We start from the raw sequence: 27797 nt of genomic DNA, 5'->3' as shown, positions 1-27797 counted from the left end.
GCAGCGGGTACGTGGAGGTGGTGAACATGGATCCCGAGGTTGCAGCAGCAGTTGGCCAAGCTGGTGTCGGTGCGGCTCTGCCCCCCTGTCCCCGGGCAGATCCTCCTGGATGCCGTGGTGGCCCCGCCCCAGCCCGGGGAGCCGTCCTATGAGCTGTTCATGGCGGTACGGGGGGGCGTGGGGGGATGGGGATGGGATGGGGATGGGATGGGGATGGGGATGGGGATGGGGATGGGGATGGGATGGGGATGGGGATGGGATGGGGATGGGATGGGGATGGGGATGGGGATGGGATGGGGATGGGGATGGGGATGGGGATGGGGATGGGATGGGGATGGGATGGGATGGGGATGGGGATGGGGATGGGGATGGGGGGATGGGGGATGGGGATGGGGATGGGGATGGGGATGGGGATGGGGATGGGATGGGGATGGGGATGGGGATGGGGATGGGGATGGGGATGGGATGGGATGGGGATGGGGATGGGGATGGGGATGGGGATGGGGATGGGGATGGGATGGGGATGGGGATGGGGATGGGGATGGGGATGGGGATGGGGATGGGGATGGGATGGGGATGGGGATGGGATGGGGATGGGATGGGGATGGGGATGGGATGGGATGGGGATGGGGATGGGGATGGGATGGGATGGGATGGGGATGGGATGGGGGATGGGGATGGGGATGGGATGGGGATGGGGATGGGGATGGGATGGGGATGGGGATGGGGATGGGATGGGGATGGGGATGGGGATGGGATGGGATGGGGATGGGGATGGGATGGGGATGGGGATGGGGATGATGGGGATGGGATGGGGATGGGGATGGGGATGGGGATGGGATGGGATGGGATGGGGATGGGGATGGGGATGGGATGGGGATGGGGATGGGGATGGGATGGGGATGGGGATGGGATGGGGATGGGGATGGGATGGGGATGGGATGGGATGGGGATGGGGATGGGATGGGGATGGGATGGGGATGGGGATGGGATGGGGATCGGGGATGGGATGGGATGGGGATGGGGATGGGGATGGGATGGGGATGGGGATGGGGATGGGATGGGGATGGGGATGGGGATGGGGATGGGGATGGGATGGGATGGGGATGGGGATGGGATGGGGATGGGGATGGGATGGGGATGGGGATGGGGATGGGGATGGGGATGGGATGGGGATGGGGATGGGGATGGGGATGGGGATGGGGATGGGATGGGGATGGGGATGGGATGGGGGATGGGGATGGGGATGGGGATGGGATGGGGATGGGATGGGGATGGGGATGGGGATGGGGATGGGGATGGGATGGGGATGGGGATGGGATGGGGATGGGGATGGGGATGGGGATGGGGATGGGGATGGGATGGGGATGGGGATGGGGATGGGGATGGGATGGGGATGGGATGGGGATGGGATGGGGATGGGATGGGGATGGGGATGGGATGGGGATGGGATGGGATGGGGATGGGGATGGGGATGGGATGGGGATGGGATGGGATGGGATGGGGATGGGGATGGGATGGGATGGGGATGGGGATGGGGATGGGATGGGGATGGGATGGGGATGGGATGGGATGGGGATGGGGATGGGGATGGGGATGGGGATGGGGATGGGGATGGGATGGGGATGGGATGGGATGGGGATGGGATGGGGATGGGGATGGGGGGATGGGGATGGGGATGGGATGGGGATGGGATGGGGATGGGGATGGGGATGGGATGGGGATGGGGATGGGGATGGGGATGGGATGGGGATGGGGATGGGGATGGGGATGGGATGGGATGGGATGGGGATGGGGATGGGGATGGGGATGGGATGGGGATGGGGATGGGGATGGGATGGGATGGGGATGGGGATGGGATGGGGATGGGGATGGGGATGGGGATGGGGATGGGATGGGATGGGGATGGGATGGGGATGGGGAGATGGGGATGGGGATGGGATGGGGGATGGGGGATGGGGATGGGGATGGGGGATGGGGTGGTGGGATGGGGATGGGATGGGGATGGGATGGGGGATGGGATGGGGATGGGGATGGGGATGGGGATGGGGTGGGGATGGGGATGGGGTTGGGGATGGGGTGGGATGGGGGATGGGGTGGGGATGGGGATGGGGATGGGGATGGGGTGGGGGGTGGGGATGGGGGGATGGGGTGGGGATGGGGATGGGGTGGGTGTGGGATGGGGTGGGGATGGGGATGGGGTGGGGTGGGGATGGGGTGGGGTGGGGATGGGGTGGGGATGGGGATGGGTGGGGTGGGGTGGGTGGGATGGGGATGGGGTGGGGAGGGGATGGGGATGGGGTGGGGTGGGGTGGGATGGGGTGGGGATGGGGATGGGTGGGGATGGGGTGGGGTGGGGATGGGGTGGGTGGGGATGGGGATGGGGATGGGGTGGGGTGGGGTGGGTGATGGGGGTGGGATGGTGGGTGGGGTGGGATGGGGTGGGGTGGGGGTGGGGTGGGGTGGGTGGGGGTGGGGTGGGGATGGGTGGGTGGGGTGGGGTGGGGTGGGGGTGGGGTGGGGTGGGGGTGGGGTGGGGGTGTGGGGTTGGGGATGGGGTGGGGATGGGGTGGTGGGGGTGGGGATGGGGGTGGGTGGGTGGGGTGGGGTGGGGGTGGTGGGGTGGGTGGGGTGGGGTGGGGTTGGGGTGGGGATGGGGTTGGGGTTGGGGTTGGGGGTGGGGTTGGGGTGGGGATGGGGTGGGTGGGGATGGGGATGGGGATGGGATGGGGATGGGGAGGGGAGGGGAAGGGACATCCCCAGCCCGGCTGCCCCGGCAGGAGAAGCACGCGGTGCTCAGCACCCTGGCGCACAAGGCCCGGCTGACCCAGGAGATCTTCAACCAGGCGCCCGGCATCCACTGCAACCCTGTCCAGGGCGCCATGTACTCCTTCCCCCGCATCGAGCTGCCGCCCCGCGCCCTGGCCGCCGCCGAGGTGCCGTGGGGCTGGGCTGGATTGATCCTGGGCACTGTGGGGCTGGGTTGGATCGGTCCAGGCAGCAACTGAGGCCTTTTGCAACATGTGGTGCTGAGACCTGCCCCGTCCGTGGGTCTGAGCCCCCCCGTGCCCCACACGTGTTGCTGAGCCTGCCTTGTCCGTGGGTCCGAGCCCCCCGTGCCCCACACGTGGTGCTGAGCCTGCCCTGTCCCGCAGGCGCAGGGTCAGGCCCCCGACATGTTCTTCTGCATGAAGCTGCTGGAGGAGACGGGATCTGCGTGGTGCGGGCAGCGGGTTCGGGCAGCGGGAAGGCACCTTCCACTTTCGGTGGGTGCTCGGGGGATGGGTGCTGGGGAGGGCGCTGGGGCTGGAGGTGGGGGGGGGCGGGTCATAGGGTAGGGAACCCCCCCCCACCCAAGACCCCTGCCCCAATTGGGGTTGGCAGGGAAGGTGGGTGCAAGGCCTGGGGGTGCAGGACGGAAGGAGAAGGGGGGTCTTGGGTTGGGTGCAGGGTGAAGAAGGGGTCGTTGTGGGCAGATGTGGAGTTTGGGGGTTCAGGGGGATGCTGTGGGGTGTCAGCACGCCATCCCTGATACCAGCCCCCCATGTACCCCAGGATGACCATCCTGCCGCCCACCGAGAAGCTGCAGGTCCTGCTGGAGAAGCTCAGCGGTTTCTACGCCAAGTTCGTCAAGGAATACTCCTAACGCCAGCGACCCCCTCCCCAACCCCGGGACCCCCGCCCCCCCCCGCTGCCCGTCCCCCCCCCCCCCAACCATTGCCCACCACCCCACACTCCTCTCGCCAACCCCCGGGTGCCGCGGGCCGGGACCCTGCCCCGGGTGGTCTTTAGGTGCCTTCAACCTCTTCGTGCCTTCTCTGGGGCGGGGGGGGGGGGGACACGAGGGCACCCCGTGTCCCGAGGCTGGTCCCGCCCCCACCCATCGCTGTCCTCGTGTCCCCTGGGGGGGGGTGTGACACAGGGACAGCGGGCAGGGCCAGCTCTTCCCTCAGAAACCCCACTAATAACGGGTAGTGACCAGCCAGGTCGAGCCGTGCATCACCTACAACCGGGCACCCATGGGTGCCCCCATCCCCCAGCACTCACCCCCCCCCCGGCACTCATGACGTGGGTCCCTCGGGGCTCGCTGTGGGGTTGTGGGGGGCAGGCGGAGGAGAGTTGTGATCTGCGGGGGATTTAATGGGGGTCATGGATTTGGGGGGGACACATACACAGGCCAGGGTCGCCCCACGTCAGGAGAAGTCTCGCAGGAAGGCGGCGTGGAAGCGGGTGAGGGCGAGCAGCACCCGCTCCAGCGTCTCGGCCGGCGCAGCAAGGGACAGCCTGGGTGGGGGGGACGACACACATGGTGGGACGTGGGTGGTTCACCCTGCCCCCAGCCCTGTTGTCCCCCCCAACAACCTCCTCGGTGTCCCAACCCGGTGGTGCTCAACCAGCAACCCCCACCCTCACCCCAGGCCACCCGTCCCTCCTGCCCCGTCATCCATGATGCCCCTGTTGTCCCACCTCAACTGGTGCCGCTGGAACCCGACCCCAAAGCTCTGCTGCCACCAGCCCCAAAGCCAACCCCAACACTGAAACCAGCCCCCAACACCCAACCCCAAACACCCAAACCAAACCCCACCCCAACACCTCAACCTTCCAGTGCCAACCAGCCCCCAACGCCCCTGAGCAGCTCCAACACACAACCCAGTGCCAACCAGCCTCAATTTCCCAACTCAAACCATCCCCCAACACCCAACCTTAACCTCCCAACCCAAACCAGCCTCCTCTGACCCCGAACTGCAGCCTCCCCAACACCCAAACCAGCCCCCAACACTCAACCCCAATCTCCCAGTGCCAACCAGCCCCCAACACCCAACCCGCCTGAGCAGCCTCCATCACCCAGCCAGTGCCAACCAGTGCCAACCAGTGCCAACCGGCCTCAATCTCCCAACCCACACCAGCCCCCAACCCCAAACCAGCCCCCAACACCCACCCCCACCTTAGCCCCAACCAGCCCCCACTGCCCAACCTCCCAGTGCAACCAGTCCCCATCCCCAACCCCACCAGTCCCAACCCCAACCCCAGTCAACCCCCAGCACCCAACCCCAGCCTCCCAGCCCCACCCAGACCCCCACCCCCCTCCCAGCATCTCCCATCACCCCAAACCATCTCCCCTTGCATCCCATGAGCCCCCAACGTTGCCACCCACCACCCAGCCCCAAAACATCAACCCCGAGTGACCCCCCACCCGCCATCCCACCACCCCCCATCGTCCAACCCCCCCACCCAACCCTGCCCGCCCCCACCCCGGGGTACCCCACATGGTGGGTGACCTCGGGCTGCCCAAACTCGCTCCCTGGGGCCAGCAGCACCCCTGTCGCCTCCAGCAGCTGCTGGCAGAAGAAGACATCGGGCTGCAGGCCCAGGCCTGGGGACAAGGGAGGGGACGGTCACCCTGTGCTGTGGGGGCCCCCGTGTCCCCAGTGCACCCCAAACCCCAAAGTGCCCCACAAGGGGGTCCCATGTCCCCTGTCTTCTCCCACGGTGTCTCAGCTCCCCAGGACACCTCTTGTCCCCAGGACACCCCATGTCCCCAGAAGACCCCAAGTCCCCAGGAGACCCCATGTCCCCAGGATACCCCAAGTCCCCAGGACACCCCATGTCCCCAGGACACCCCATGTCCCCAGGATACCCCACGTCCCCAGGACACCCCATGTCCCCAGGAGACCCCAAGTCCCCAGGATACCCCAAGTCCCCAGGATACCCCATGTCCCCAGGACACCCCAAGTCCCCAGGATACCCCAAGTCCCCAGGAGACCCCATGTCCCCAGGATACCCCACGTACCCAGGACACCGAAGTCCCCAGGATACCCCAAGTCCCCAGGAGACCCCAAGTCCCCAGGACACCCAAGTCCCAGGATACCCCACGTCCCCAGGAGACCCCATGTCCCCAGGAGACCCCAAGTCCCCAGGAGACCCCATGTCCCCAGGATACCCCAAGTCCCCAGGACACCCCAAGTCTCCAGGAGACCCCATGTCCCCAGGACACCCCATGTCCCCAGGAGACCCCAAGTCTCCAGGATCCCATCTCCTCAGAACACCCCATGTCCCCAGGACACCCCAAGTCCCCAGGACACCCCATGTCCCCAGGATACCCCAAGTCTCCAGGAGACCCCGTGTCCCCAGGATGCCCCATGTCCCCAGGATACCCCAAGTCCCCAGGACACCCCATGTCCCCAGGAGACCCCAAGTCCCCAGGAGACCCCATGTCCCCAGGATACCCCATGTCCCCAGGACACCCCAAGTCCCCAGGACACCCCATGTCCCCAGGAGACCCCATGTCCCCAGGATACCCCACGTCCCCAGGATACCCCATGTCCCCAGGACACCCCATGTCCCCAGGAGACCCCATGTCCCCAGGATACCCCACGTCCCCAGGACACCCCATGTCCCCAGGATACCCCATGTCCCCAGGATACCCCACGTACCCAGGACACCGAAGTCCCCAGGATACCCCAAGTCCCCAGGAGACCCCATGTCCCCAGGATACCCCATGTCCCCAGGATACCCCAAGACCCCAGGACACCCCATGTCCCCAGGACACCCCATGTCCCCAGGATGCCCCATGTCCCCAGGACACCTCAAGTCCCCAGGACACCCCATGTCCCCAGGATACCCCATGTCCCCAGGACACCCCATGTCCCCAGGAGACCCCAAGTCTCCAGGATCCCACGTCCCCAGGACACCCCAAGTCCCCAGGACACCCCATGTCCCCAGGATACCCCACGTCCCCAGGACACCGAAGTCCCCAGGATACCCCAAGTCCCCAGGAGACCCCAAGTCCCCAGGACACCCCATGTCCCCAGGACACCCCATGTCCCCAGGATACCCCACGTCCCCAGGACACCGAAGTCCCCAGGATACCCCAAGTCCCCAGGAGACCCCAAGTCCCCAGGACACCCCATGTCCCCAGGATACCCCACGTCCCCAGGACACCGAAGTCCCCAGGATACCCCAAGTCCCCAGGAGACCCCATGTCCCCAGGACACCCCATGTCCCCAGGATACCCCACGTCCCCAGGACACCGAAGTCCCCAGGATACCCCAAGTCCCCAGGAGACCCCATGTCCCCAGGATACCCCATGTCCCCAGGATACCCCAAGTCCCCAGGACACCCCATGTCCCCAGGATACCCCACGTCCCCAGGACACCGAAGTCCCCAGGATACCCCAAGTCCCCAGGAGACCCCATGTCCCCAGGACACCCCATGTCCCCAGGATACCCCACGTCCCCAGGACACCGAAGTCCCCAGGATACCCCAAGTCCCCAGGAGACCCCATGTCCCCAGGATACCCCATGTCCCCAGGACACCCCAAGTCCCCAGGACACCCCAAGTCTCCAGGATCCCATGTCCTCAGGACACCCCATGTCCCCAGGACACCCCAAGTCTCCAGGAGACCCCGTGTCCCCAGGACACCCCAAGTCTCAAGGAGACCCCATGTCCCCAGGATACCCCAAGTCCCCGGGACACCCCAAGTCTCCAGGAGACCCCATGTCCCCAGGACAGCCCGTATCCCCAGGACACCCCACGCCACAGGGTCCCCCACACTCCCACGCTGCCCCACGTCCCTGGGACGGCTCCTGTCCCTAGCACGCCCCACCCCCTGGGGCCCCGCACCCCTGGGGTCCCCCCGTGCCCCGCTCCCCGTGCCCCGGGCGCTCACCCGGGCCCGGCGCAGGGCGCGGGGCGGGAGCTGGACGCGGGGGAAGGCGCGGGGGCCGCTCTGCACGGGCTGGCAGCGGATACCGGGGGCTCCACCCAGCGCTTCTTGCACCAGCCGGGCATTGCGGGCCAGGTCACGGCGCAGCCCCTGCCCGTGCTGGGGTGGGGATGGGGATTGGGTGCCCAGCACCCGTCTCTCTTCCGGCCGGAGCGTGGTGGGGGGCACCCGGCGTTACCCACCTCCTCAGAAGCCGTCTCCGAGGGCTCCTTGGGCAGCGGGGGGTCCATGGCTGCGTCCAGCATCACCTGCCCCAGGATGGGGGGATACACCGACATCCCCCACGTGTAGAAACACTTGAGGACGCTCGGGTCGATGTTGTGCAGCTCGAAGAAACCCGCCCGGTAACCGCCCCTGGGGGAGCAGCAGGGTGGAGGGGGTGGGAAAAGGGGGGTTTTTGGGGGGAGTCGGGGGGGTTTGGGGGTCGGTACTCACCCCCCAGTGCCCTTGGAGAGAGAGTAGAAGGAGATGAGCTGGACGGTGGAGGCGAGTGGGGCACCCATCTCCCACAGCACCCGCTTGAAGGAGAGGAAGGGGCGGCCGGGGAGGAAGGCTTGCTCCTGCAGCACCTGCGGCACCCACGGGCTCAAGGGGAGCCGGGGTGCGGCCACCCCCAGCCCCAAATGGCACCCACCTCATCCGCCAGCAGCAGGAGGTTCTCCTCGGCCGCCAGCCGGATGATGTCCTCCATGTTCTGCCGGCTCAGCACGTGCCCTGCCGGGGGGACCCCACTCGTGTCCTGCCACGTGGGGAACCCGCAGCACGGGGACACCAAAAAACTCACCCGTGGGGTCCCCGGGGTTGATGACGCAGAGCACCTTGGGGTGGCACGTCGCCCTCGCCTGCCGCAGCACCCGCCGCACCGCACCGCCGGCCACGGCCCAGCCCTGCTCCTCGTCCAGCGGGTACGGCACGGCCACGGCGCCCGCCAACGCCGCCGCCGCCACGTGGAGCCGGGGCCCCGGCGTCGGCACCAGCACGCCCGTCGGCCACGCCGCCAACTCGTCCACCACCAGCGACACCGCGTCCTGCCGGGAAGAGCCGTCGTCGCGGCTGGAGGCTCCTCGGTGCCCCCGCGGCCGCGGAGGTGCCGCCGTTGGGCCCCGCGCCGCGCTCACCACCACGGCCGCCGCGGTGCCACCGCAGGGGACGACGCAGCGGGGGTCGCTGGGGATGCCGCCGTCCCTCTGCTCCAGGTAACGCGCCACCTTTTCGGTCACCGTGTCCATGACGTACTCCAGGTTGTACGCCCCTGGGGACAGAGCCGGCGTCACCGAATCCGGCAAACCCTCCGTGTCCCTCTCCCCATCCGTGAGGTTGGGGACCCCCCCCTCCCACCGCCGCCATCACAGCGGGCCCGTCCCCCGCCGTACCTGGGCTGCCGCCCTGCAGGTGCCGCAGGATCAGGCCCGCGCGCCGCTTGGCGTCCGCCGGCACACACTCGGCACCCAGAAGCTCGGGGTACGCGCAGACGGCGGCCACCTGTGGGGATCGCCCCCCACCCCCACCCCGCCACCACCCCCCCGCACCCAGGGTCAGGATCTGGCCCCCCCCCCCCCCAAACCCAACCCCTGCGTGCTGGGGGTCGGGGGGGGGCGGGGGATGCTGAGGGTCATGGCTCCAGCTGTGCCCCACATCTGGTTTGGTGGCACCTGGATTGATGGTCAGTGACCCCCCATGGCTGTGGGGTGGGGTCCAAGCTGGGGGGGCACCCCCCAAAGTGCCGGCACCCGCAGGGCTCCCTGTTACCTGCCGGAGGAAGGTGAGGGGCTGGCGGCCGGCGGCAACCGCGTCCCCCGAATGGCAGCGGGTCACCTCGGTGAAGGGCTTCTTCTTGCCCTTGGGGACAGGAGCTGGCTCAGCGGGGACACCGTCCTGTGTCCGTCGTCCCCCCCCCCGCATTGTCCCCCACCCTTGAATCCCAGGGGACATGGCTGGGGGGGGGGAGGGCACTCCAGAGCATCCCAGGGCACCCTGATAGAGGGGGGACCCCAGCGTAGGAACCATCCTGTGGGGACATGGGTCCTGGGGGGGGCTGTGGGGACCCGTGGGGACGTGGGACCTGTGGGGGGCTGTGGGGACCCGTGGGGACGTGGGGCCTGGGGGGGGCTGTGGGGACCCATGGGGGCATGGGGCCTGTGGGGACCCTTGGGGACATGGGACCTGGAGGGGGCTGTGGAGACCCATGGGGACGTGGGACCTGTGGGCACCCTTGGGGACATAGGACCTGTGGGGGCCTGTGAGGACCCATGGGGACGTGGGACCTGTGGGGACCCTCGGGGACGTGGGACCTGGGGGGTCTGTGGGGACCCTTGGGGACTCATGGAGATCTGTGGGGACATGGGGCCTGGGGGGCCTGTGGGGATCCATGGGGATTTGAGCCTGTGGGGGGCTGTGGGGATCCCTCAGTGGCCATGGGGACCTGTGGGGCTCTGGGTGGCCGTGGGGGTCCCTGAATGGCCATGGGATCCATGGGTGGCTGTGGGGACTCATGGAGATCTGGGTGGCTGTGGGGATCCATGGGGCTCTGTGTGGCCGTGGGGATCCCTCAGTGGCCGTGGGGACCCGTGGGGCTCTGGGTGGCCGTGGGGATCCCTCGGTGGCCATGGGGGTCCCTGGGTAGCTGTGGGGACCTGTGGGGCTCTGGGTGGCCGTGGGGATCCCTCCGTGGCCATGGGGGTCCCTGGGTAGCTGTGGGGACCCGTGGGGCTCTGGGTGGTCGTGGGGATCCGTGGGGATCCATGGGTCTCTGGGTGGCCGTGGGGATCCCTCAGTGGCTGTGGGAACCCGTGGGGCTCTGGGTGGCCGTGGGGGTCCTCGGGTGGCCATGGGAACCTGCCAGGCTCTGGGTGGCTGTGGGGATCCCTCGGTGGCCATGGGGTCCCTGGGTAGCCGTGGGGACCCGTGGGGCTCTGGGTGGCCGTGGGGATCCCTCGGTGGCCATGGGGATCCCTCGGTGGCCGTGGGGACCCGCAGGTCCCTCACCTGGGCCAGCTCCTCCTCGATGGCAGTAGCCCGCTCAAGCAGCAGCTGCAGTGGGGACGGCGGCGTGTGCCGGCTGCCGGGATTCACCGGAGACGGGGGGAGGCCGGTGCCCCCCGAGGAGCCATCCGCCGCCATGGCGGGGGCAGGAGCCAGAGCCGCGGGCGAGCGCGGCCCCGGGACAGGGAGGGGACCTGGGTTAATGGTTAGGGACTCGGCAGAGCGCGGCATGCCCTCCTGTCCCTGTCTGTCCCCCTGCGCCCAACTCCTGCCACGTGGCACGGGTGACACGGGGCACCGCGGTGAGCTTGGCGTCACCCTTGGCATAGCTTATAGGGTGTTTGGGGGGGGCCTGGGTGGGTTTTAGGGTGTCCCAGGAGAGCCCATATGGGTGCCCCCATGATCCCTGGGGTGCTCGCTGCCATGGGGTGCCCCAGGAGAGCCTGTGGGTGCCCCCAGGAACCTGCGCTGGGCCCCGGTGAGCGCCCAGGGGACGGGGAGGTGGGAACGGGGGGACCCCAGGGGTGCAGGCCCCCAGGGAGTGGGGCGAGCTGGGGACAGGGGCCATCCCAGGGACATGGGACTATGGGGCATCTTGGGGACATGGGGCACTGGGGCACCCTGGGGACAGGAGCCACCCCAGGGACATGTGGGGCAGCCTGTGGTATGGGGAGTCCTGGGGTCAAGAGGGGTCCTGGGGAGACGGGACCCTGGGAGGACAGGGGACACGGGGTCCCTCGTGGGGCACCATGGGGCTTGGGGCGCCCTGGAGACATGGGACCCCCACAGCACAGGGTGACCGTCCCCTCCCTTGTCCCCCCAGCCCTGCAGCCCCCTGTCCCCTTCTGCCAGCAGTGGCTGGGGTGGCGCCGGCCCCGGGGAGCGACTTCGGGCGCCCCACCACCCAGGGGTGGGGGGGAGTGGGGTGCTGGGGGGGACTGGGGTGCTGGGGTGAAGGGAGATGCCTCCTCGCCTTGTCCCGTGTCCCCTGTCCCCGTCACCCCACTGCCCTGGTGGGCACCCAAGGAAAGGCCCAAACGGCAAACGGGTCGGGGGGTGACCCACGGCAACGTTTACTGGGGTGACTGCGACACCGGGGGGGCCCGAGGGGTGGCCGGTGGGGCCGGATCCGGCCAGACACCCCACAGAGTCCCCTTGGCCCGGGAAGGGGGCACACACCCTACCACAGTGCCGCTCTCCCCCCACCCGAAACCCCCTCAGAGTTCGGGGAGGACGGTGTAAACCTCGACCTCACAGAGAGCCAGCTGCTCCTCCCGGCCGGGGACGGTGACGGTGACGTAGCGACCGGGCAGCCCGTGGCAGCAGATGGTGCTGAGCGACCCGGGGCCGGCGTCTGTGATGACGCCGCAGCTGCCAGGGAGGAAGAAACAGGGCTCAGGAGACGCTGGCGGCAGCGGCGCGGCGATGCACCCCACTTCGGCCCCCCCAAAAACACCCCGTTTTTTGGCTCACATGGGGTTGTCCCTGCCGCGCTCGGCCGGCGCATCCCCGACGTGGACCTGCGCCCCCCGCAGCCGGTGCCAGCAGCAATCCTGCCGGTTCTTCACCACCACGGCCGCCACGGCGCGGCGGCCGCCCAGGTCCACGCTCCACCACGGCTCCCGCTCTCGCCGCGTGTGGCTGCAGGAGCCGCGCTGCCACACGCCGTCCCGGTTCCCGTCCACCGCCTTCGACGCGACGCCGGAATCGTTGGAGGTGGAGGATTGCGTCGCCCGTTGCTCCCGCGCCACATTGGGGGCTATGAAGACCACGGGGTGGGTGTGGGTGGGTGCTGGGGGGGTGGTGGTGGGGGGGTTGCCGGCGGCTCACCTCCGGGCAGCGGGGAGCAGCCTTGCCGGATCACCTCCACCTCGCACAGCACCAGCGCGTCCTCCCGGTTGGGGATGAGGATGGAGACGTAGCGACCGCGAAGGCCGTGGCAGCAGACGGTGCTGAGCGAACCGGGGCTGGCGTCCGTGATGACGCCGCAGCTGCCGGGGACGAAGAAACGGGGTTCAGGACGTGCCAGGAGAGGGAGGAGGAGGATGAACCAGCGTAGTCCCGGCGGTGGTGACGGGTTTGAGGCTCACACGGGGTTGCGGCGGCCACGGTCGACCAGGGAGTCCCCGACACGGACCTCGGCGCCCTTCAGGCTCTCCCAGCAACAGTCGTGGCGGTTCTTCACCACCACGGCGTAGACGGCGTGCCGACGGCCCAGATCCACGCGCCACCATGGCTCCGGCTCCTCCGCGGTGTGGGCGCAGGAGCCCTGCTCCCAGTTGCCGTCCCGGTTCCCATCGACGGCGTTGGCGGCGCTGCTGCTGGGGTCCAGCACGGAGGACTGGGCGGCCGGGCGGCCCAGCGCCACGTTCTGGGCTGCGGAGACAACCGGGCCGGGGGTGACGCGTCCCCAAAACACCCCTCCCAGTGTCCGCCCTCGGCTCACTCACCCCCGGGCGGCGCGGCACAGCCCTGCTCCACCACCTCCACCTCGCACAGGCTCAGCCGCTCCTCCCGGCCGGCGACGGCGACGGTGACGTAGCGGCCGCGCAGCCCGCGGCAGCAGACGGTGCTGGCGGAGCCGGGGCCGGTGTCCGTGACGGTGCCGCAGCTGCAGGGACGGGGGGACGGGGGTGAGGGCGGGCAAGCGCCAAAGCAGCCGCGCACCGTGGGGCCAGCGCGGCGGCACTCACACGGGGTTATTGGTGCCGTGGCCGGCGAGGGAGTCCCCGACGTGGACGCGGGCGCCCTTCAGCCGGTGCCAGCAGCAGTCCAGGCGGTTCCTCACCACCACGGCCGCCACGGCGTGGCGCCGGCCCAGGTCCACTGTCCACCACGGCTCTGGCTCCCTCTCGGTTTGAGAGCAGGAGCCGTGCTGCCAGTTTCCGTCCCGGTTCCCGTCCACGGCGTTGATGGCACTGCCGGCGCGGCCGGCTGTGGAGGACTGTGCCGCCGGGCGCCGCAGGGCCAGGTTTTGGGCTGGGGAACGCCGTGGGATGGTGACGCCGGCTCCAGGCGCTGTGACCCCGCGGTTGGGCATCGCCCCACGGGCACAGAGCTGGGGACTGTCCACCCCCCACCCTCCGGGCTCTCCCACGCCGCACCCTGGCACACCGACGTGCCACCAGCTCAGGGACACCTGTGACATCCCTGGGACCCCCATTTCCCCCAGCGCTGCAGGGACCGAATCACCCCTCCGCAGGGCTCGGGGAGATCGGTGCTTCCCGGTGGCCACCCGGCACGTGCCGGCTTCCTGCCGGTGGGGGTCCTTTTGGCCCTTACCGCCGGGCGGGGGGACGCAGCTCTGTACCGTCACCTCCACTTCGCAAAGCACGAGGAAATCCTCCCGGCCGGGGATGATGACGGTGACGTAGCGCCCTGGCAGCCCGTTACAGCAGACGGTGCTGGTGGAGCCGGGGCCGGTGTCCAAGATGGTCCCGCAGCTGCCGGGAGGGAACCGTCACGGCTACGGCCGGCGGGGGAGTGCCGTGCCGGGGTAGGGGCACCCACTCACACGGGGTTGCGCTTGCCGTGGTCAGCCAGGGAGTCCCCGACATGGACCTGGGCGCCGAGGAGGCTCTCCCAGCAGCAGTCGCGCCGGTTGGTGACGGCGACGGCGTAGACAGCGTGCCGACGGCCCAGGTCCACGCGCCACCACGGCTCCGGCTCCTTCTCGGTGTGGGCGCAGGAGCCACGCTCCCAGTCGGCATCGCCGTTCCCGTCCACGGCGTTGGCGGCCAAGCTGATGACGTTCAACGTGGACGACTGGGCAACGGCGCGGCCCCGAGCCACGTTGGGGGCTGGAATTACCGGAGAGAGCGTGGCACGAGGCTGCCGGCTCCGGTTGCCGACCCGCTGGCTCCCCACCGCGAGCCCCTCACCTCCGGGCAGGGGGAGGCAGCCCTGCAGCACCACCTCCACCTCGCACAGCACCAGCGTGTCCACCCGGCCGGGGATGAGGATGGAGACGTAGCGACCGGGCAGCCCGTGGCAGCAGATGGTGCTGAGCGACCCGGGGCCGGCGTCCGTGATGACGCCGCAGCTGCCAGGGAGGAAGAAACAGGGCTCAGGAGACGCTGGCGGCAGCGGCGCGGCAATGCACCCCACTTCGGCCCCCCCAAAAACACCCCGTTTTTTGGCTCACATGGGGTTGTCCCTGCCGCGCTCGGCCGGCGCGTCCCCGACGTGGACCTGCGCCCCCCGCAGCCGGTGCCAGCAGCAATCCTGCCGGTTCTTCACCACCACGGCCGCCACGGCACGGCGGCCGCCCAGGTCCACGCTCCACCACGGCTCCCGCTCCGTCAGCGTGCGGGCACAGGAGCCGTGCTGCCACACGCCGTCCCGGTTCCCGTCCACCGCGTTGGCGGCGATGCTGATGTTGGGAAAGATGGACGACTGGCTGGCCGGACGCCCCAGTGCCGCGTTATAAGCTGCCAAAAGTTGGAGGGGGAGGGGGTTAGCCCATCACCGCGGCGTCCCGGTGAGGCTTCGCCCCACCGGGAGCGACCTCGTGGATGCTCCCACCGGCGAGGAAAGGTGAAAGGTTGGGACTCACCGGCCGGCGGGAGGAGGCAGCCCTGGGCGGCCGCGTCCTGCGCCAGGACCTCGCCGAGCAGCAGCAGAGCCCAGGGCAGGGCCATGGCGTGGGGGCTGCGGCAGGCGGGGAGCACCCTGAGCCCCGGGGAGAGGGTCCTGCCACGGGGAGAGGGTCCCCACCCGCTCCCTGGGTGTACCCCGAGCCCACCGGCTCCCGTGGGTCTCGCCGTCAGCGCTTACCACGAGACGCGCTGGTGAGGGGAAGCCTGAGAGTCCCCGCGGGGCTTTCCCCGATGCTCCGGCCGCCGGCACACCCTCACCGCCTCCCTGCTCCGGCGCGGCGCCAGGAAAACCTAAAGGGAAGAGGATGAGGAGGAAAACTCCGGCAGAGCGGCCAACCCTCGGCTTTTACCGGCCAGGGTTTCCTCTGGAGCCGGCGGCAGAGGGATGGAGGAGGCCCTCGGGGGTGGCACCGGCTCAGCCCCCAGCTCCACCCTTTATAAAAGGTTTTGGCAACGCCGGTCGGGTGCCGCTGCGGCGTGACGTGCCCGAACAGCGGCCGCCGCCGCGCTGGGGAGGGAGACAGCACGTCCCGTGGGAGCCCAGTGCCAGGAGGAGACTGGGGCGTGAAGTTCTTCGGTTGGAAACCAGTTTCCACCTCGCAACCCTACTGGGATGGTTTCGGTTATCCGAGCGCTGCCGGTGGTGAAAATCAAACTGGTTTTGGTAGGAGGAAGGGCTTCATCCTCCCTGGGGCGCCCCCAGGAGCTGGGTGCCGGGGGAAGAGCGCCCAGTTTTGGCTGGAAAGGAGGATGGCAGCGCCGGGGCCGGCTGCTCTGGCTCCTCGCCGGCGCCCTGTGCGGCTGCTCGCCGGGGCGGCGCGGGCAGGGTGCGGGCAGGGCGCCAGAGCCGCGGTGGCGCCCGGCTGTCCTGGGCGCGGTGAGGACAGGGACGGGCCGGCGGCACCCTCGGGGTGCCGCAGCGATGGTCATCCTACCCCTGCCCTCGCCATGGTGACCCACCTCCTACCTCCCCACGGTGACAACCCCCGTATTGGCATGGCGATGGACCCCCCATCACCACCGCGACACCCTCACCTTTGCCAGCGACAGCCCCCTGCCCATCCCCATGGCAACAGACCCCCGCCCCGACGTTGCCGTGGTAACAACACTGCGGAGGAGGGGTCACCCACAGCCGATTGGTTCCCCAGGCGCAGGCAGCAAAGTGTAGGCAGGGGCGGGGGGTTAAAGGTCAGCGGCCTTTATTAATTCTTTATAAAGTCCAGATAAAAATCCCTGCCGGCATGGGGAAAGGCACAGCGCCGGCAGCACCGCCGGAGGCGACACTTGGCCCAAGCTGGTCCTCGGTGGGGTGACAACAGCTGGCAGGGGGGTGACATGACCGCTGGGGGTCACGGTGACGTCCCGCCCTCACCTGCTGGCCAGGATCTCCTCGGCGGCCAGGCGGGCGAGGCGGTGGAAGTCAAAGGGGAGATATTTCCTCCAGAACCGGCGATCGCGGCCGTAAATTTGGGCGGGGAAACAGGGGCTGCCTGCGGGGAGAGAAGCCCCCGATTAAGAGGGGAGGGGGAAGGCGGTGGAAACCGGGTGGAATAAACCCAATCCGGCACCCGGTCGCCCCCATCTCTTCTCCTACCGATGCCGTGAAATATCCTGGCGACGGCTCTGCCAGAGAACTTCTCGTCCTGGCGGATGGCGAGGAAATGGCGGATGTCGGCGCGGATCTGGCTCTCGCAGTCCCGCAGCTGCGAAGGAAAGGACATGGTGGGGCCGGGCGTGAGCTGCATCCGTCCTCTTCCTCACCCCAAACCCGTCCCTGGAGCTGCTGGGTATCGGAAATCCCGGCCGAGGGTCAGAGCCTGAAGCAGCTCACATTAAAAGTGGATTTTCTCACTTTAGCATCGCTGAGATCTTCCTCTTCCTCCTCCTCCTCCTCGTGGCTGCGCTCAGCCTGCTCGCCAGTGGGCTCCTCCTCAAAGTAGTTGCTGAGCAGAGCCTTCAGGGAGGAGCTCCTCTCCTCTTCCTCATCCGCAGGGTGAGGGCCGCAGGTCTGGAAGGCCACGCTGCGCCCCAGCGTCAACCTCCTCCCTTCCCATTATCACAACTGCTCCCAAACTGGGAGGGAGGGTGGGCAACCATGGGGCCACCGCACAGAGGGGGCTACAGGGGTTGGGGTGGTCTTTTGCACCCATGCTCACCTCCGGAAAGCCTGGAAGCAGGCGCGGAGCTGGCCAAGAGCCGCCTTCTCCCTGGCCACCACCCTCTGGTGGAGGAAGTCGCAGACGGAGTCCAGCTCCAGGTCGGTGAGGTCACCGTAGGCACGTAGGTGGAAGGACAGTTCTCCAAACTCCACCAGGATCCCGCTTTTCCCCTCACCGCGGCCGTCTGAAGGCACCAAAAAAGCTGGTTGTCCTGGCACCCCGCCGCTGCCGGCGGTGCAGGAGGGGTTTCCCTCTTGCCCCTGCTAAAAACCTACGAGGGGATGGCGGTACCTTGCCGTAAGCGCGGATCCCACTGGAGCTGGCGCAGGGCGCGTTTCACCAGCGTCACCTCCCAACCCATGGAGTCGCTCAGCGAGACCACGTCGAACTCCAAGGAGCTGGCATTGCTGTGGTCCCTCCCTGCCAGGCGCTCCCGGGCCAGGAAGACGGCGATGGCGGGAGAGCTGAGGGCAGGAGATGCCCAGAAACCCGCTGCCGCCGTGGTTCGGAGCCCGCTTTTCACCTCCCGACAGAGCCCGGAGGGGGGTTACGGAGCAGCTCCCACCCGGCACAGAGCACACCGCGGGGGCTCTCCCCTGGCACGGGGAAGGCCGTGGCGTTCACGGCGGTGCCGTTCTAACCTCCGTGCCGCAGCGCGGAGCTGCCGGGGTCCCCCGTAGCACAGCAGGCGGCAGGAGGAGTAGGTGGGAGGCAGCAGCTCCAGCCAGCGCCGCGGGTGCAGCTCCAGGTAGCACAGGAGGGTCTCGATCCCTGCAAGGGAGGAGAGCGGGGAGCTGCCGAGGCATCCCAATCCCCTTCGGGACCTCCGTCGGCCTCGCTCAAGGCCGATTCCACCCCCTCACCTTCCTCCCGTATGTCCAAGGACTCCACGGTTTGTTGGATGGGGATGGCCCGCTCGTGCTTGTAGCACACCCGCTGCCTGCTCTGCTTCGTCACGCCGCCGCCGCCGCTGTCTTCCTCTTCCTCCTCCAAAAGCTCGGCCATTTCGGCGTCGTCCACCTCCCCGACCTGCGAGGGCCACGTCACGCCGCACGGCGGCACCGGTTAGAGGACGAGCGGGTTCCTGCCTTCCTTTTGGGACATCCCAACCGCTCTCCTGCCCGGCTCCGACACCGCCACTCACCTCGCCCCAGCTCTGGGGTTCCCCCGACCCATTTAGCTCCCCGACGCGGCCACCCAACAATTTTCTACCACGTTAAGCTCGTTACTTAATGAGTCAAGAAGCTGGGAAGGCCACGGGAGCGGGGCCCTCGGTCCCTTCCTCACCCTGACGACATCCTGGTGTTTCTGATGCAGCTCCAGGCACTTGCAGGGAGAGAAAACCTTCTGCACCAGCTTCTTCACAGTGTAAAAATCCACCGTGTCGCCATAAATGTGGCGCCGCAGCTCGTGGAGATCCTGGCCCTGGGGAGGCAGTGGTGAGCCTCGGGGAAAAGCCCCAAAATTTAGGGGAAAAACCCCCAAAATTAAGAGGGAAAACTCTCAAATTAAGAGGAAAAGGCCCCAAATTTAGGGGAAAAGTCCCAAATTTAGAAAATCCCAAATTTAGGAGAAAATCCCCACATTTAAGGGAAAAGCCCCCAAATTTAGGGGGAAAACCCCCAAATTTAGGAGAAAACTCCCCAGAATTAAGAGGAAAATCCCCCAGAATTAAGATGAAAACCCCCAAATTTAGGGGAAAATCCCCAAATTTAGGGGAAAAGCCCCCAAATTCAGGGGAAAAGACCCAAATTTAAGAGGAAAATCCCCAAATTTAAGAGGAAAATCCCCCAAATTAGGAGAAAACCCTCAAATTTAGGAGAAACCCCCTCAGAATTAAGAGGAAAATCCCAAGAATTTAGGGGAAAAGCTCCAAAATCTAGGAGAAAACCCGCCATGACCCCGCCGGCAGGCCCTACCTCGGGGTCCAAGAAGAGATGGCAGTGAGCCGGCTCACCGTCTCGCCCTGCTCGGCCGATCTCCTGCACGTAACTCTCAAAATTCTTGGGCATGTTGTAATGCACGACGCCGCGGACGTCCGATTTATTCAGCCCCATGCCGAAAGCCACCGTGGCCACCACCACGCGTAACTGACCGCTCATGAAGCTGGTCTGGACGCGGCGGCGTTCGGCAGCCGACAGGCCGGCGTGGTAAGCGTCCGCGATCCACTTCAGCGGGGGGCGGGCGCTTTTTTTTGCTGAAAGAAAGCGGGGAGAGAGGCTTTGATGGTATTTAATCAGTGATTTTGGTCGGTGGGAGCACAGATAATTAAATCGGGGATGGAAATGAGCGGCAAACGGCAGGAAACCCTGCGTGGGCAGAGATCAGCCCCGGGGAGGGGGTGCTGCAGGCCGGAGCAGGGCTGCTGCTCCTCAAAGGGCCGCGCGCTCCTCGTTAGCTGCCAGAAGTCATCAAGCCCTGGCTGGTTTGGAAAAACAGGGTGACACGAGCTCAGCCGGCTTCGGCAAACAAAGCAGGCGAGGGAGAGGATCCCCGGGGCCAAACGCTTCCAGCGCTCGCCCACGGACCCACCGTTGCGGGTTTTGAAGGGAAAAATAAAGACTCCGAGTCTTTATTGGGAGTGAAAATCACACAGAGCTGTTCAATGAAGGCTCCCCGCGGGCTAAACCCGGCGTCAAGCCTTGATTAACAACAGCTAATAAGTAGCCGTTGTTATCGGCCGTCGCTAGAAAAATCAAAAGCCCGGCTTTAAAGCAGGCGGGGGCAGAAAAACGCTTCGCCGCCGCCGGGGCGAAGCGACCGATAGAGGCAGAAACAATCCGTGGAGAGCCCCGCAAGCGCAGCGCGTTCCCCAGGGATTCTCCATCCCGCCGTGGACGTTTCGGGCTCGCGCTCCTTCCGGAGAGCGATGCCGTTGCCACCTACCTTTGCCTTTCTTCCTCCTGGCAGCGCCCGGCTCCGGCTCCGTGGCTCCGGCGGGTTCCCTGAGCGGCATTCCTTGGAGGCAGGTGCGGACGAGTGCCGCGATGCGAGCCGTCTCCTCCCGCCGCGTGCAGTAGATGATGATGGAGTCCAAGCACCCGAAACGCTCGCCCCGCAGCAGGGAGATGAGGGCCTGCGGGCAGAGAAGGGGGTGAGGATCCCCCCAAAAGGGCTGGGGGATCTTCCCTCCTACAGGATCCACCCCGAATCCAGCATCACAGCACCAAATCCCATCTCTCCAGGCCCATCCTCGTCCCTACCTCATCCCTGTTGCGCTCCATCGAGACGGAGAGGCGCAGGTTCGGGGGCACGGCGGCGGAGCGAACCGCTATCCCTTCCTCCGCCGGGACGCCGAGGTGTTGGGCCACGTCCCGCGCCGTGGTCAGGGTGGCGGTGGCCGTCAGCCCCAGGAAGCAACGCACGCCCAGGCGATCCCGGAGCACCTGCCGAGAAAACGGGGTGAGGGGGGTGGGGGGCAAAATATATGTCTGTTTCCCCCTCGGGATGCGTTCCCCGCCTTCCTCCCTCACACCTGGCAGAGCCGCAGGTAGCAGGGACGGAAATTGTGGGACCACTCGGAGACGCAGTGAGCTTCGTCGATGCAGGCGAAGGCCACGGCCGGCAGGCGATCGGCGGAGGGCAGGCAGCCAGATCCGAATCCGTTTCCGCCGACCAGGGCTTCGGGGGATAGAAGCAGCACCTGTACCTCGCCCTGCCTCACCTGCAGCGGGAACACCGGATCCGGGAGCACCGGATCAGGGAGGAGAGCGGCACAAGGGGGGGGATTTTATCCGCTCTCCCAGGGGAACGGCACCAGCACCGGCCTCACCGGGATCGGTAGCGCCGGGACGCCCGTGTACACGGTTTTCCCTGGAGATTTCGGAGCCCGCACTCTCTCACCTTCTCCATCACCGCTTCCCGCTGGGCTTTGCTCATGTTGGAGTGGATGCAGACGGCCTTCAGGCACGGTGGCAGCCCCGAGACCTAGAAGCGAAGCCCATCACCCCTCCGGTAGTTTGGAGGGGGGGAACCCCCTTGGTTACCCACCTCCGCGTTTCGGCTGCAGGCGAGCCTTTAACTGCAGCACCCCGTGGCGTCCCTGCAGGGATTTGGGGTGAAAAACTGGGATATCCGCTCCGTACCTGGTCATCCATCAGGGACACCAGCGGGGAAATGACCAAGGTGATGCACTTGGAGCGCTTGTGGTAGAGGTAAGCGGGGAGCTGGTAGCAGAGGGACTTCCCCATCCCCGTCGATAACACCACCAGCGTGGACAGACCTGGCAGAAGGAGGGGTTGGGGACTCGGATTGGGGACAATCTGGCCACCCGGCATGGGAGGGGATCACGGGGACCACAAACCCCGCCGAGGAAGGGATGTTGGGGGGCAGGGCGGGGAACAAACCCACCAGAGAGGATCCTCATGACGGCCACCTCCTGGCCCGGGCGGAAGGAGCTGTAGCCCAACGCCTTCAGAGCCTCAAACACCTCCTCCGGGGTCTCTGCAGCAGGAAGGACACGGAATTAGGGGGAACGCAGAGGAGTCGAAGCCACCCGGCCCCGCTCGGAGCGTACCTCGCACCTTCCCCTCCGGCCCCGGGCTGTAGAGGGGCTCCACGGGCGCTGGGGGAGTGGGCGGCTCGTACGCCGGCCTCTGCACATCCAGGTAAGTTGTCGCTTCCGAAAGCTTCTCCGATCTTGCCTGGTTGCCGCCTCCGCTCTCTGCTGGGGATGAAGGCAGCCGTCGGGACCCGCGGGCTGCTTCTCCTGCCCACCTGCACGCCCACCCACCCCCACGCGGGAGTGAGCGCGGTGAGAGCCTGCCGGTATTTTAGGCCGGCGTTCCCAGAGGAGACGCATCCAAAAGCGCCTTTGGATCCCCGGCGAACCCTCCCGGGAGCGCAAACAAACTTCCCACGGGGAAAAGGAAACGATTCCACGTCTCCAGGAGTTCATCCCGGAGCCAGCCACAGCGTGTCAGTGGAGAGCGAGGCAAGCCGGCTGCCCGGCAAGCCGCAGGGCCTCACCGCAGAGCTCTCGGTAGACGGTGTTGGTCCTGCGAGCCACTTCTTCCAGCGTGGGCAGGGGAGCCTCCTCCTCTTCACTGGCGTGGCCGCTCTCCTCCGGCAGCAGGCCGGCAGCCGGCTCTGCAGGCGAAAAGCAGGTCCCATCATAAAGAAACCGCCTCATCTTTTCACCCTCTTCCCACAAGTTATGAACCCTGAAAATCCTCAAGCCGACAGCGGAGAGAAGCCCCGGGGAGGTGGGAAATTCCCAGGCTTCCCCCCACCCCCAGCACGGCTGGATCCGAACCCGTCTCACGGCTTTGCCGAAAACTCCGTAATCCGGCGCACGGGATCCTTACCTCGGCCCTGGCACGCCGACGCCCAGTGCCCCGTCCCGCCGCACCTGAAGCAGACGTCCGAGCTTCGGTTGGTGGATCCGCCGCCTCCTCCGAACCACTCCGCTTTTTTCTGCCACTTTTGCTTCCGCACCTGCGAAGTGGGACCGTCCCCGGTTCTTTTCATACTTTTATTAGAAATAAAAGTGTATAAAAGCGCGTTTTACTTCACCCCGGCACGGGGGCTTTTGCCAAAGCGCTGGGTAAACACGCCAAGCTTTAAAAAAATAAAGGTGATTTTTTCCCAGCTGATGGTTGCCTCCACCGGGAATGATCCCAAAGGATTTCACATTAATTAAAGGGGAGATATCTAAAAAATCCTGGGTTTTTGGTGCAGAGCTGAGGCTGAAAGGCTGAGGAGTCAGGCGGGAGCGGGAAGGGCGGGGAGCTGAGCCCGCACCGCTCTCCTGCGCGGGGACTCAACCCCCCTCCCCCAAATAAATTAACTAAAAGGTAAAATACGGAAACTGAAAGAACCGGCGCGGCTCAGCAGCGCCGAGGCAGCGGCGGGCCGGCCGTTACCTGCTTGCGAAGGCCATTTCCCCGCAGGGCGTGTCCTCGGACGTGAGATTTCTTCTTCAGGTTAAGCCTGACGAAGTTGCCGCCTCTCTGCGGAGGTGCTCTGAGGGGGGGAGAGAGGGTGGAGAGAGATACTGGGCCCAATGCTATTCAACATCTTTATAAGTGATCTGGATAACGGCATCCAGTGCAGCCTGGTGAAGTTTGCAGATGACACCAAGTTGAGTGGGGGAGCAGACACTCCAGAAGGGAGAGCTGCTTTGCAGGGAGATCTGGATAGGCTGGAGGAGTGGGCCAGCAAGAACCTTATGAACTTCAACAAGGACAAGCGTAAGATCTTGCACATGGGAAAACATAATCCGGGAGTGCAGCACAGACTGGGACCCACCTGGCTGGGGAGCAGCTCTGTGGGAAGGGACCTGGGGGTCCTGGTGGACAGAAAGCTCAACATGAGCGAACAGTGGCTGCTGCGGCCAAGAAGGCCAACAGGATGCTGGGTTGCATCAAAAAGGGCATCGCCAGCAGAGAGAAAGAAGTCATTATCCCACTCTACTCAGTGCTTGTCAGGCCACACCTGGAGTGCTGTGCACAGTTCTGGTCCCCGCTGTACAAAAAGGATGTGGCCAGGCTGGAAGGGGTCCAGAGAAGGGCCACCAGGATGATCAGAGGACTGGGAAGCTGCCGTACGAGGATGGGCTGGGAGAACTGGGTTTGTTCAGCCTTGAGAAAAGGAGGCTCAGAGGGGATCTCAGCCCCGTGTACCAGCACTTAAGGGGCAGCTACAAAGGAGATGGAGACTCCCTTTTTACATGGAGTCCCATGGCGAGGACAAGGGGGAAAGGACACAAGTTGCTCTTGGGGAGATTCCGATCGGACACCAGAGGGAAATTTTTCACAGTGAGGACAGTCACCACTGGAATAATCTCCCCAGGGAAGGGGTTGGCTCGGCCACGTTGGACACCTTCAAGAGTCATCTGGACAGGGCGCTGGGCCGTCTTGTCTAGACTGGGCTCTTCCTAGAAAGGTTGGACTAGATGATCCCTGAGGTCCCTTCCAAGCTGGGATTCTGTGATCCTGTCAGAGTGGGCAGAGCCCCTCAAAACGGCTTGGAGGGAAATCATCTCTAAATCTTTCACCCCTTGAACGTGACCAAAAGTGACGCAGACGCTCGGGGGGAAGTGGAAAGCATGCGGGGTGTAATTATATAAGAAAACCAGGCTAAAAACCCCCAAAACTTATTCCTTCCCCACCAAAAACTCCCAGCTTAATGCAAAAAAGGAGGAATCAGGGAAAAAGCAGCTCATTATTTATAGAAACCGATAAGAAAAAGCCCCCTTGGCTCCTCCAGAGTCCTTTTCCAACCACATTCTGGTGTTTTCGAGCACCGCGAGGCATTGCCACAGCCTGCGTTTGCTTCTGTTTAATTACCGGGTTTGTTTCCAAGAGGAAACGCCAGTGAGGGCCGGGACCCGAAGGGCTGCAGCAACTCCCTCGCCGGGAGCCCGGCAGAGCGGCCGGCAGCACTGCCGGCACACCGGCAGGACCTACCTGGCCGCAACAGCTCTGCGGGTGGATCTGGGCTTCTCCTCCTCCTCCTCCACCTCCCCCAGGAGGTTTTCTGAGGGATCTGACACCTTCTTGCTCTCCTTTTGGGCTGCCACATGCTCTTCCTCCTCCTCCTCGCTCTGCTTCAGCCCGCTGGCAGCGCCAAACGCTCCCTTGGCCGAGTCTCGGCGGCACCGTCTGAGCTTCGCAGGAGCTGCCACGCTGCCTCCACCATCTCCATCTCCACTGTCTCCGTCACCACGTGGCCTTTTCCTCCCGGAATCTCCCACCGACAGTCCCCCACTGCCATCCTCCCGCTCCAGAAGGGTCCGTCCGATCTCTCCCCCGGCATCCGGCGTCGTCCCTTCGTCCCCCGGCGTCCCCTGGCACCGCCGCAGCCAGGCAGGATCCAGCGAGCCCAGTCTCTGCGCCACTGTCCGCTTCAGACGCTGGAATTTATTCGGCGGTGGCAGGGGGGGCTTCAACCCCGAAGAGAGGATGATGGGGGCTATTCCTGACACCGAGGGAGGAAGGAGGAGATCTCCCGCCTCGCCTCCCTCACTCTGCAAAGCCTCTGCTGGCGCCACGGATTTGTCACCGCTTTCCAAATTTGCCTGAAATTTGGGGAGAGCCAGGGTTTTCCTGGAAATCGGGGTCCTCCGTGGGGTCAGGGGTGTCTCCTGCGGACAGGGAGAAGGACAGACTGGGGTCAGATCATCCTCCGAAACTCTGCACCCTGCTTCCGAATCGATCGGGGCCAGCGGCTGCGGGTGCTCCCCGCGCCCAGCTCCCCCACTCTGCGAACAGGGTGGGGGGCTCCGGCAGGAGGCGGCCGACATTTCGGGGGGCTCCATCTGCCATTTTGGAGTGGCCAGAGCGGGGAATAAAAAGGTGAATAAAAGAAGTTTCGCGCCGCAGCACCAATCCCCGGCCAGCCCCGACCTTGCCGGCAGATCCCAGGTTGGATTTCAGCTTCATGCCATAGTACTGAGCCGAGGCTTTTGGCACGGCGTGGCCGCGGTGGCTCAACCCGGGGGTTTTCGGTTGCCGGTTCAAATGCGCTCCCCAACAACCGGAGTCCGGCACCTGTAACGACACCGCAAACCATTAAATCCAAACCGTTGAATCCCCAAACCCTCCTAAATCCAAACTTTTAAATCAAAAACCCGCAAATCCTATCACGAAGGCGAGCTACGGTATCTCCAAGAGGAAAAAGGAGGTGGAAAAGAAGCACGATGTTATCGCACTGCAGCGTCTTTCGGCGCAACCTGCGCGTTTTGGGGTGAAAAACGCAGTCCTGGGGTATTTACCGCCTCACCCCAAGCGCAGGGGTTGGCTCGACCTCGTTAAGAGGTTGGTTTAAAATAAGCCAGTGCTTTCATCACCCCCGCTGCTGCTGAACCCCCTCAGCTTCCTTATCCACCCCGTTTGGGGCGTGTTATTCATCCACAAAGCCAAAAACAGGCGTTTTATGGTGCTAATTAAACAGGTTTCCCCGCAAAAATCAAATAAACCCCCTTATAAACAGGTGGGGGGAACAGGGCTTTGTCTGAAGCAAAGGACAAAGCAGAAAGTGCTTGCAGCGAGGGCAAATCTTGGGGGGTTTAAGGCTCCCCCAGAGAAAACCCAAGGCAGAAGGGGGGGTTTCTCCGGTACCTGCTCCGTGGTTGGGGTCTCCTGGGCTGCTGGATGGCAGGAGGGGCTCAGCTGGGAGGGATCCGACCCCTCGCTTTGCTGCTTGAGCATCTTGTACTCCTTGTAGAGCCCTGTGACACATTGCCAAGGCTGGGTTTTGGCGTATCTGGTACTTACCGGAAAACCCCAGTGATTCCCACACTAGGAACCATCCACACACGCCACCAAAGACCCCCTACCCCAATGTAAAACCATCCCGGCAGCACCCAAATACCCCCGCGGGGTGTGGGGAGACCTGAAATACCCCCTCTGGGGTGGGGATAGGACCTAAAATATCCCCCCCAGGGTGCAGGTTGGACCCTAATATACCCCCTAATATACCTAAAATACCTCCTCAGGTTGGGCGTGGGACCTAAAATGACCCCCTGGGGTGCGGGTAGGATCTAAAATACCCCTCCAGGGTGGGGGTGGGACCTAAAATAACCCCCTGGGGTGGGGGTAGGACCTAAAATACCCCCCCAGGCAGGGGTGGCACTCACGTCTGGTCTCCTCCGGAGCTGCTTGGATGTCGGCCTGCAAGGCAAACGCATCAGAAATCGTTATTTCAGGATACGGAGCGAATTATTGTCGTTTTTTGATGCTGTAGAGCAAGAGGGCTGGGGTTTTTTTTGCTGGTTTAGGGGTTTTTTTAAGGAAAACTGCGGTCGGGGCAGCGCTGAGCTTGCTCCTGGCTGCGGGGTGTCTGTTCTGCCGTGATTTCCTTAGGGATAAGATGGAGCTTATGCAAATACGGCCGGGCCCTACCAAGGGGGAGCCTCTCTCGGCTTTACCGATAGAAAAAGGGATGAAGAGGTGAGGTTTGGGGGGCGGGAGGGGCGTGGTTTCGGGGAAAAAGGGGCCCGATCCTGAGGCAGAAGACCCCGGTCCCGGGGAATTGGGCCCGATCCTGAGGGAAAAGGGGCCCGATCTTGAGGGAAAAGGGGCCCGATCTTGAGGGAAAAGGGGCCCGATCCCACAGGCCTCGCCCCCACCCTGCGCACCTGGCTGGGCTTCCTCCGCCGCTCCCGGAGGAAGGCCGCCTCCCACCGCTTCAGCAGGACTTTCAGCTCCCGCTGTCGCTCCATAAGGACCGGAGAAGGTTGCTCCATAGGCTCCGGCCGCCCCCCGCGGGGGGACCCTGGCGTCCGGACCTCAGAGCGGCGGGAGAGCGAACCTCCCGCTCCCGCCGCGCCTCGCCCAATGGGAAGGGAGGGAGCAGTGACGGACAGCACCAGAAACCAATAGACGGGGT

At 65.6% G+C, this 27797-nt stretch overlaps 4 protein-coding genes across 8 annotated transcripts in view; all 4 read right to left on the bottom strand.

Annotated features, from left to right (window-relative positions):
- Window positions 1–28, bottom strand: part of DGAT1 (diacylglycerol O-acyltransferase 1) — a 6625-nt gene extending 6597 nt beyond the window's left edge. The window contains 1 exon segment of the mRNA XM_075085817.1: window positions 12–28. Within this exon segment, the coding sequence (XP_074941918.1) occupies window positions 12–28 (17 nt within the window).
- A 4091-nt stretch (window positions 29–4119) lies between these two features.
- LOC142053827 (alanine aminotransferase 1-like) lies at window positions 4120–10954 on the bottom strand. 2 transcript variants are annotated; one of them, XM_075085996.1, is made up of 10 exons: window positions 10712–10954; window positions 9476–9565; window positions 9100–9208; window positions 8845–8978; window positions 8511–8754; window positions 8361–8440; window positions 8162–8295; window positions 7909–8080; window positions 7670–7825; window positions 4120–4284 (listed from the first exon to the last, which is right to left on the bottom strand). In XM_075085996.1, exons 1-10 carry the CDS (start codon window positions 10937–10939, stop codon window positions 4138–4140), a joined length of 1494 nt encoding a protein of 497 aa, XP_074942097.1. In that variant the 5' UTR covers window positions 10940–10954; the 3' UTR covers window positions 4120–4137. The 2 variants fall into 2 exon arrangements, with proteins under 2 accessions (XP_074942097.1, XP_074942098.1); XM_075085997.1 differs by lacking the exon at window positions 7670–7825.
- A 600-nt stretch (window positions 10955–11554) lies between these two features.
- Window positions 11555–15651, bottom strand: LOC142053826 (uncharacterized). 2 transcript variants are annotated; one of them, XM_075085994.1, is made up of 11 exons: window positions 15485–15651; window positions 15264–15358; window positions 14853–15138; window positions 14223–14750; window positions 13991–14151; window positions 13402–13687; window positions 13159–13319; window positions 12799–13084; window positions 12539–12699; window positions 12182–12467; window positions 11555–12079 (listed from the first exon to the last, which is right to left on the bottom strand). In XM_075085994.1, the coding sequence occupies exons 2-11, from the start codon at window positions 15346–15348 to the stop codon at window positions 11926–11928; spliced, it is 2394 nt and encodes a 797-aa protein (XP_074942095.1). In that variant the 5' UTR covers window positions 15349–15358; window positions 15485–15651; the 3' UTR covers window positions 11555–11925. The 2 variants fall into 2 exon arrangements, with proteins under 2 accessions (XP_074942095.1, XP_074942096.1); XM_075085995.1 differs by having other exon boundaries at window positions 14223–14508; window positions 14590–14750; window positions 15264–15650.
- An 831-nt stretch (window positions 15652–16482) lies between these two features.
- Window positions 16483–27763, bottom strand: RECQL4 (RecQ like helicase 4). 3 transcript variants are annotated; one of them, XR_012659338.1, is made up of 24 exons: window positions 27547–27763; window positions 27046–27079; window positions 26528–26637; window positions 25814–25957; window positions 24875–25551; window positions 23330–23429; window positions 22772–22901; window positions 22434–22553; window positions 21982–22128; window positions 21816–21908; window positions 21551–21687; window positions 21309–21392; window positions 20941–21129; window positions 20669–20851; window positions 20352–20541; window positions 19423–19662; window positions 18753–18890; window positions 18329–18494; window positions 18107–18236; window positions 17757–17929; window positions 17463–17649; window positions 17159–17327; window positions 16901–17009; window positions 16483–16796 (listed from the first exon to the last, which is right to left on the bottom strand). XR_012659338.1 is itself a non-coding variant. In XM_075085988.1 (24 exons), exons 1-24 carry the CDS (start codon window positions 27652–27654, stop codon window positions 16675–16677), a joined length of 3939 nt encoding a protein of 1312 aa, XP_074942089.1. In that variant the 5' UTR covers window positions 27655–27759; the 3' UTR covers window positions 16483–16674. The 3 variants fall into 3 exon arrangements, 2 of the variants coding, with proteins under 2 accessions (XP_074942089.1, XP_074942090.1); XM_075085988.1 differs by having other exon boundaries at window positions 17138–17327; window positions 19385–19662; window positions 27547–27759; XM_075085989.1 differs by having other exon boundaries at window positions 19385–19662; window positions 27547–27757.
- Window positions 27764–27797: the final 34 nt, after the last annotated feature.

The sequence above is a fragment of the Phalacrocorax aristotelis genome, chromosome 2 (genome assembly GCF_949628215.1).
Source record: "Phalacrocorax aristotelis chromosome 2, bGulAri2.1, whole genome shotgun sequence".
Taxonomy (NCBI): domain Eukaryota; kingdom Metazoa; phylum Chordata; class Aves; order Suliformes; family Phalacrocoracidae; genus Phalacrocorax; species Phalacrocorax aristotelis.
The sequence above is the reverse complement of the archived record's forward strand: the minus strand, read 5'-3'. Positions and strand labels throughout refer to the sequence as shown.

What these genes read in the sequence shown, in the direction of transcription:
- RECQL4 (XM_075085988.1), bottom strand. Translation starts at nt 27,654, where the DNA reads ATGGAGCAACCTTCTCCGGTCCTTATGGAGCGACAGCGGGAGCTGAAA. An exon ending in GAAATGGCCTTCGCAAGCAG is followed by an intron (nt 22,902 to 23,329) that starts GTAACGGCCGGC and finishes CCCACTTCGCAG; the next exon opens with GTGCGGAAGCAAAAGTGGCA. An exon ending in GCCGGAGGGGAAGGTGCGAG is followed by an intron (nt 21,909 to 21,981) that starts GTACGCTCCGAG and finishes TTCCTGCTGCAG; the next exon opens with AGACCCCGGAGGAGGTGTTT.
- LOC142053827 (XM_075085996.1), bottom strand. Translation starts at nt 10,939, where the DNA reads ATGCCGCGCTCTGCCGAGTCCCTAACCATTAACCCAGGTCCCCTCCCT. An exon ending in TCGAGGAGGAGCTGGCCCAG is followed by an intron (nt 9,566 to 10,711) that starts GTGAGGGACCTG and finishes CCTGTCCCCAAG; the next exon opens with GGCAAGAAGAAGCCCTTCAC. An exon ending in GCACCGCGGCGGCCGTGGTG is followed by an intron (nt 8,755 to 8,844) that starts GTGAGCGCGGCG and finishes TCTTCCCGGCAG; the next exon opens with GACGCGGTGTCGCTGGTGGT.
- LOC142053826 (XM_075085994.1), bottom strand. Translation starts at nt 15,348, where the DNA reads ATGGCCCTGCCCTGGGCTCTGCTGCTGCTCGGCGAGGTCCTGGCGCAG. An exon ending in CGCGGCAGGGACAACCCCAT is followed by an intron (nt 14,751 to 14,852) that starts GTGAGCCAAAAA and finishes CCTCCCTGGCAG; the next exon opens with CTGCGGCGTCATCACGGACG. An exon ending in CGCGGCAGGGACAACCCCAT is followed by an intron (nt 12,080 to 12,181) that starts GTGAGCCAAAAA and finishes CCTCCCTGGCAG; the next exon opens with CTGCGGCGTCATCACAGACG.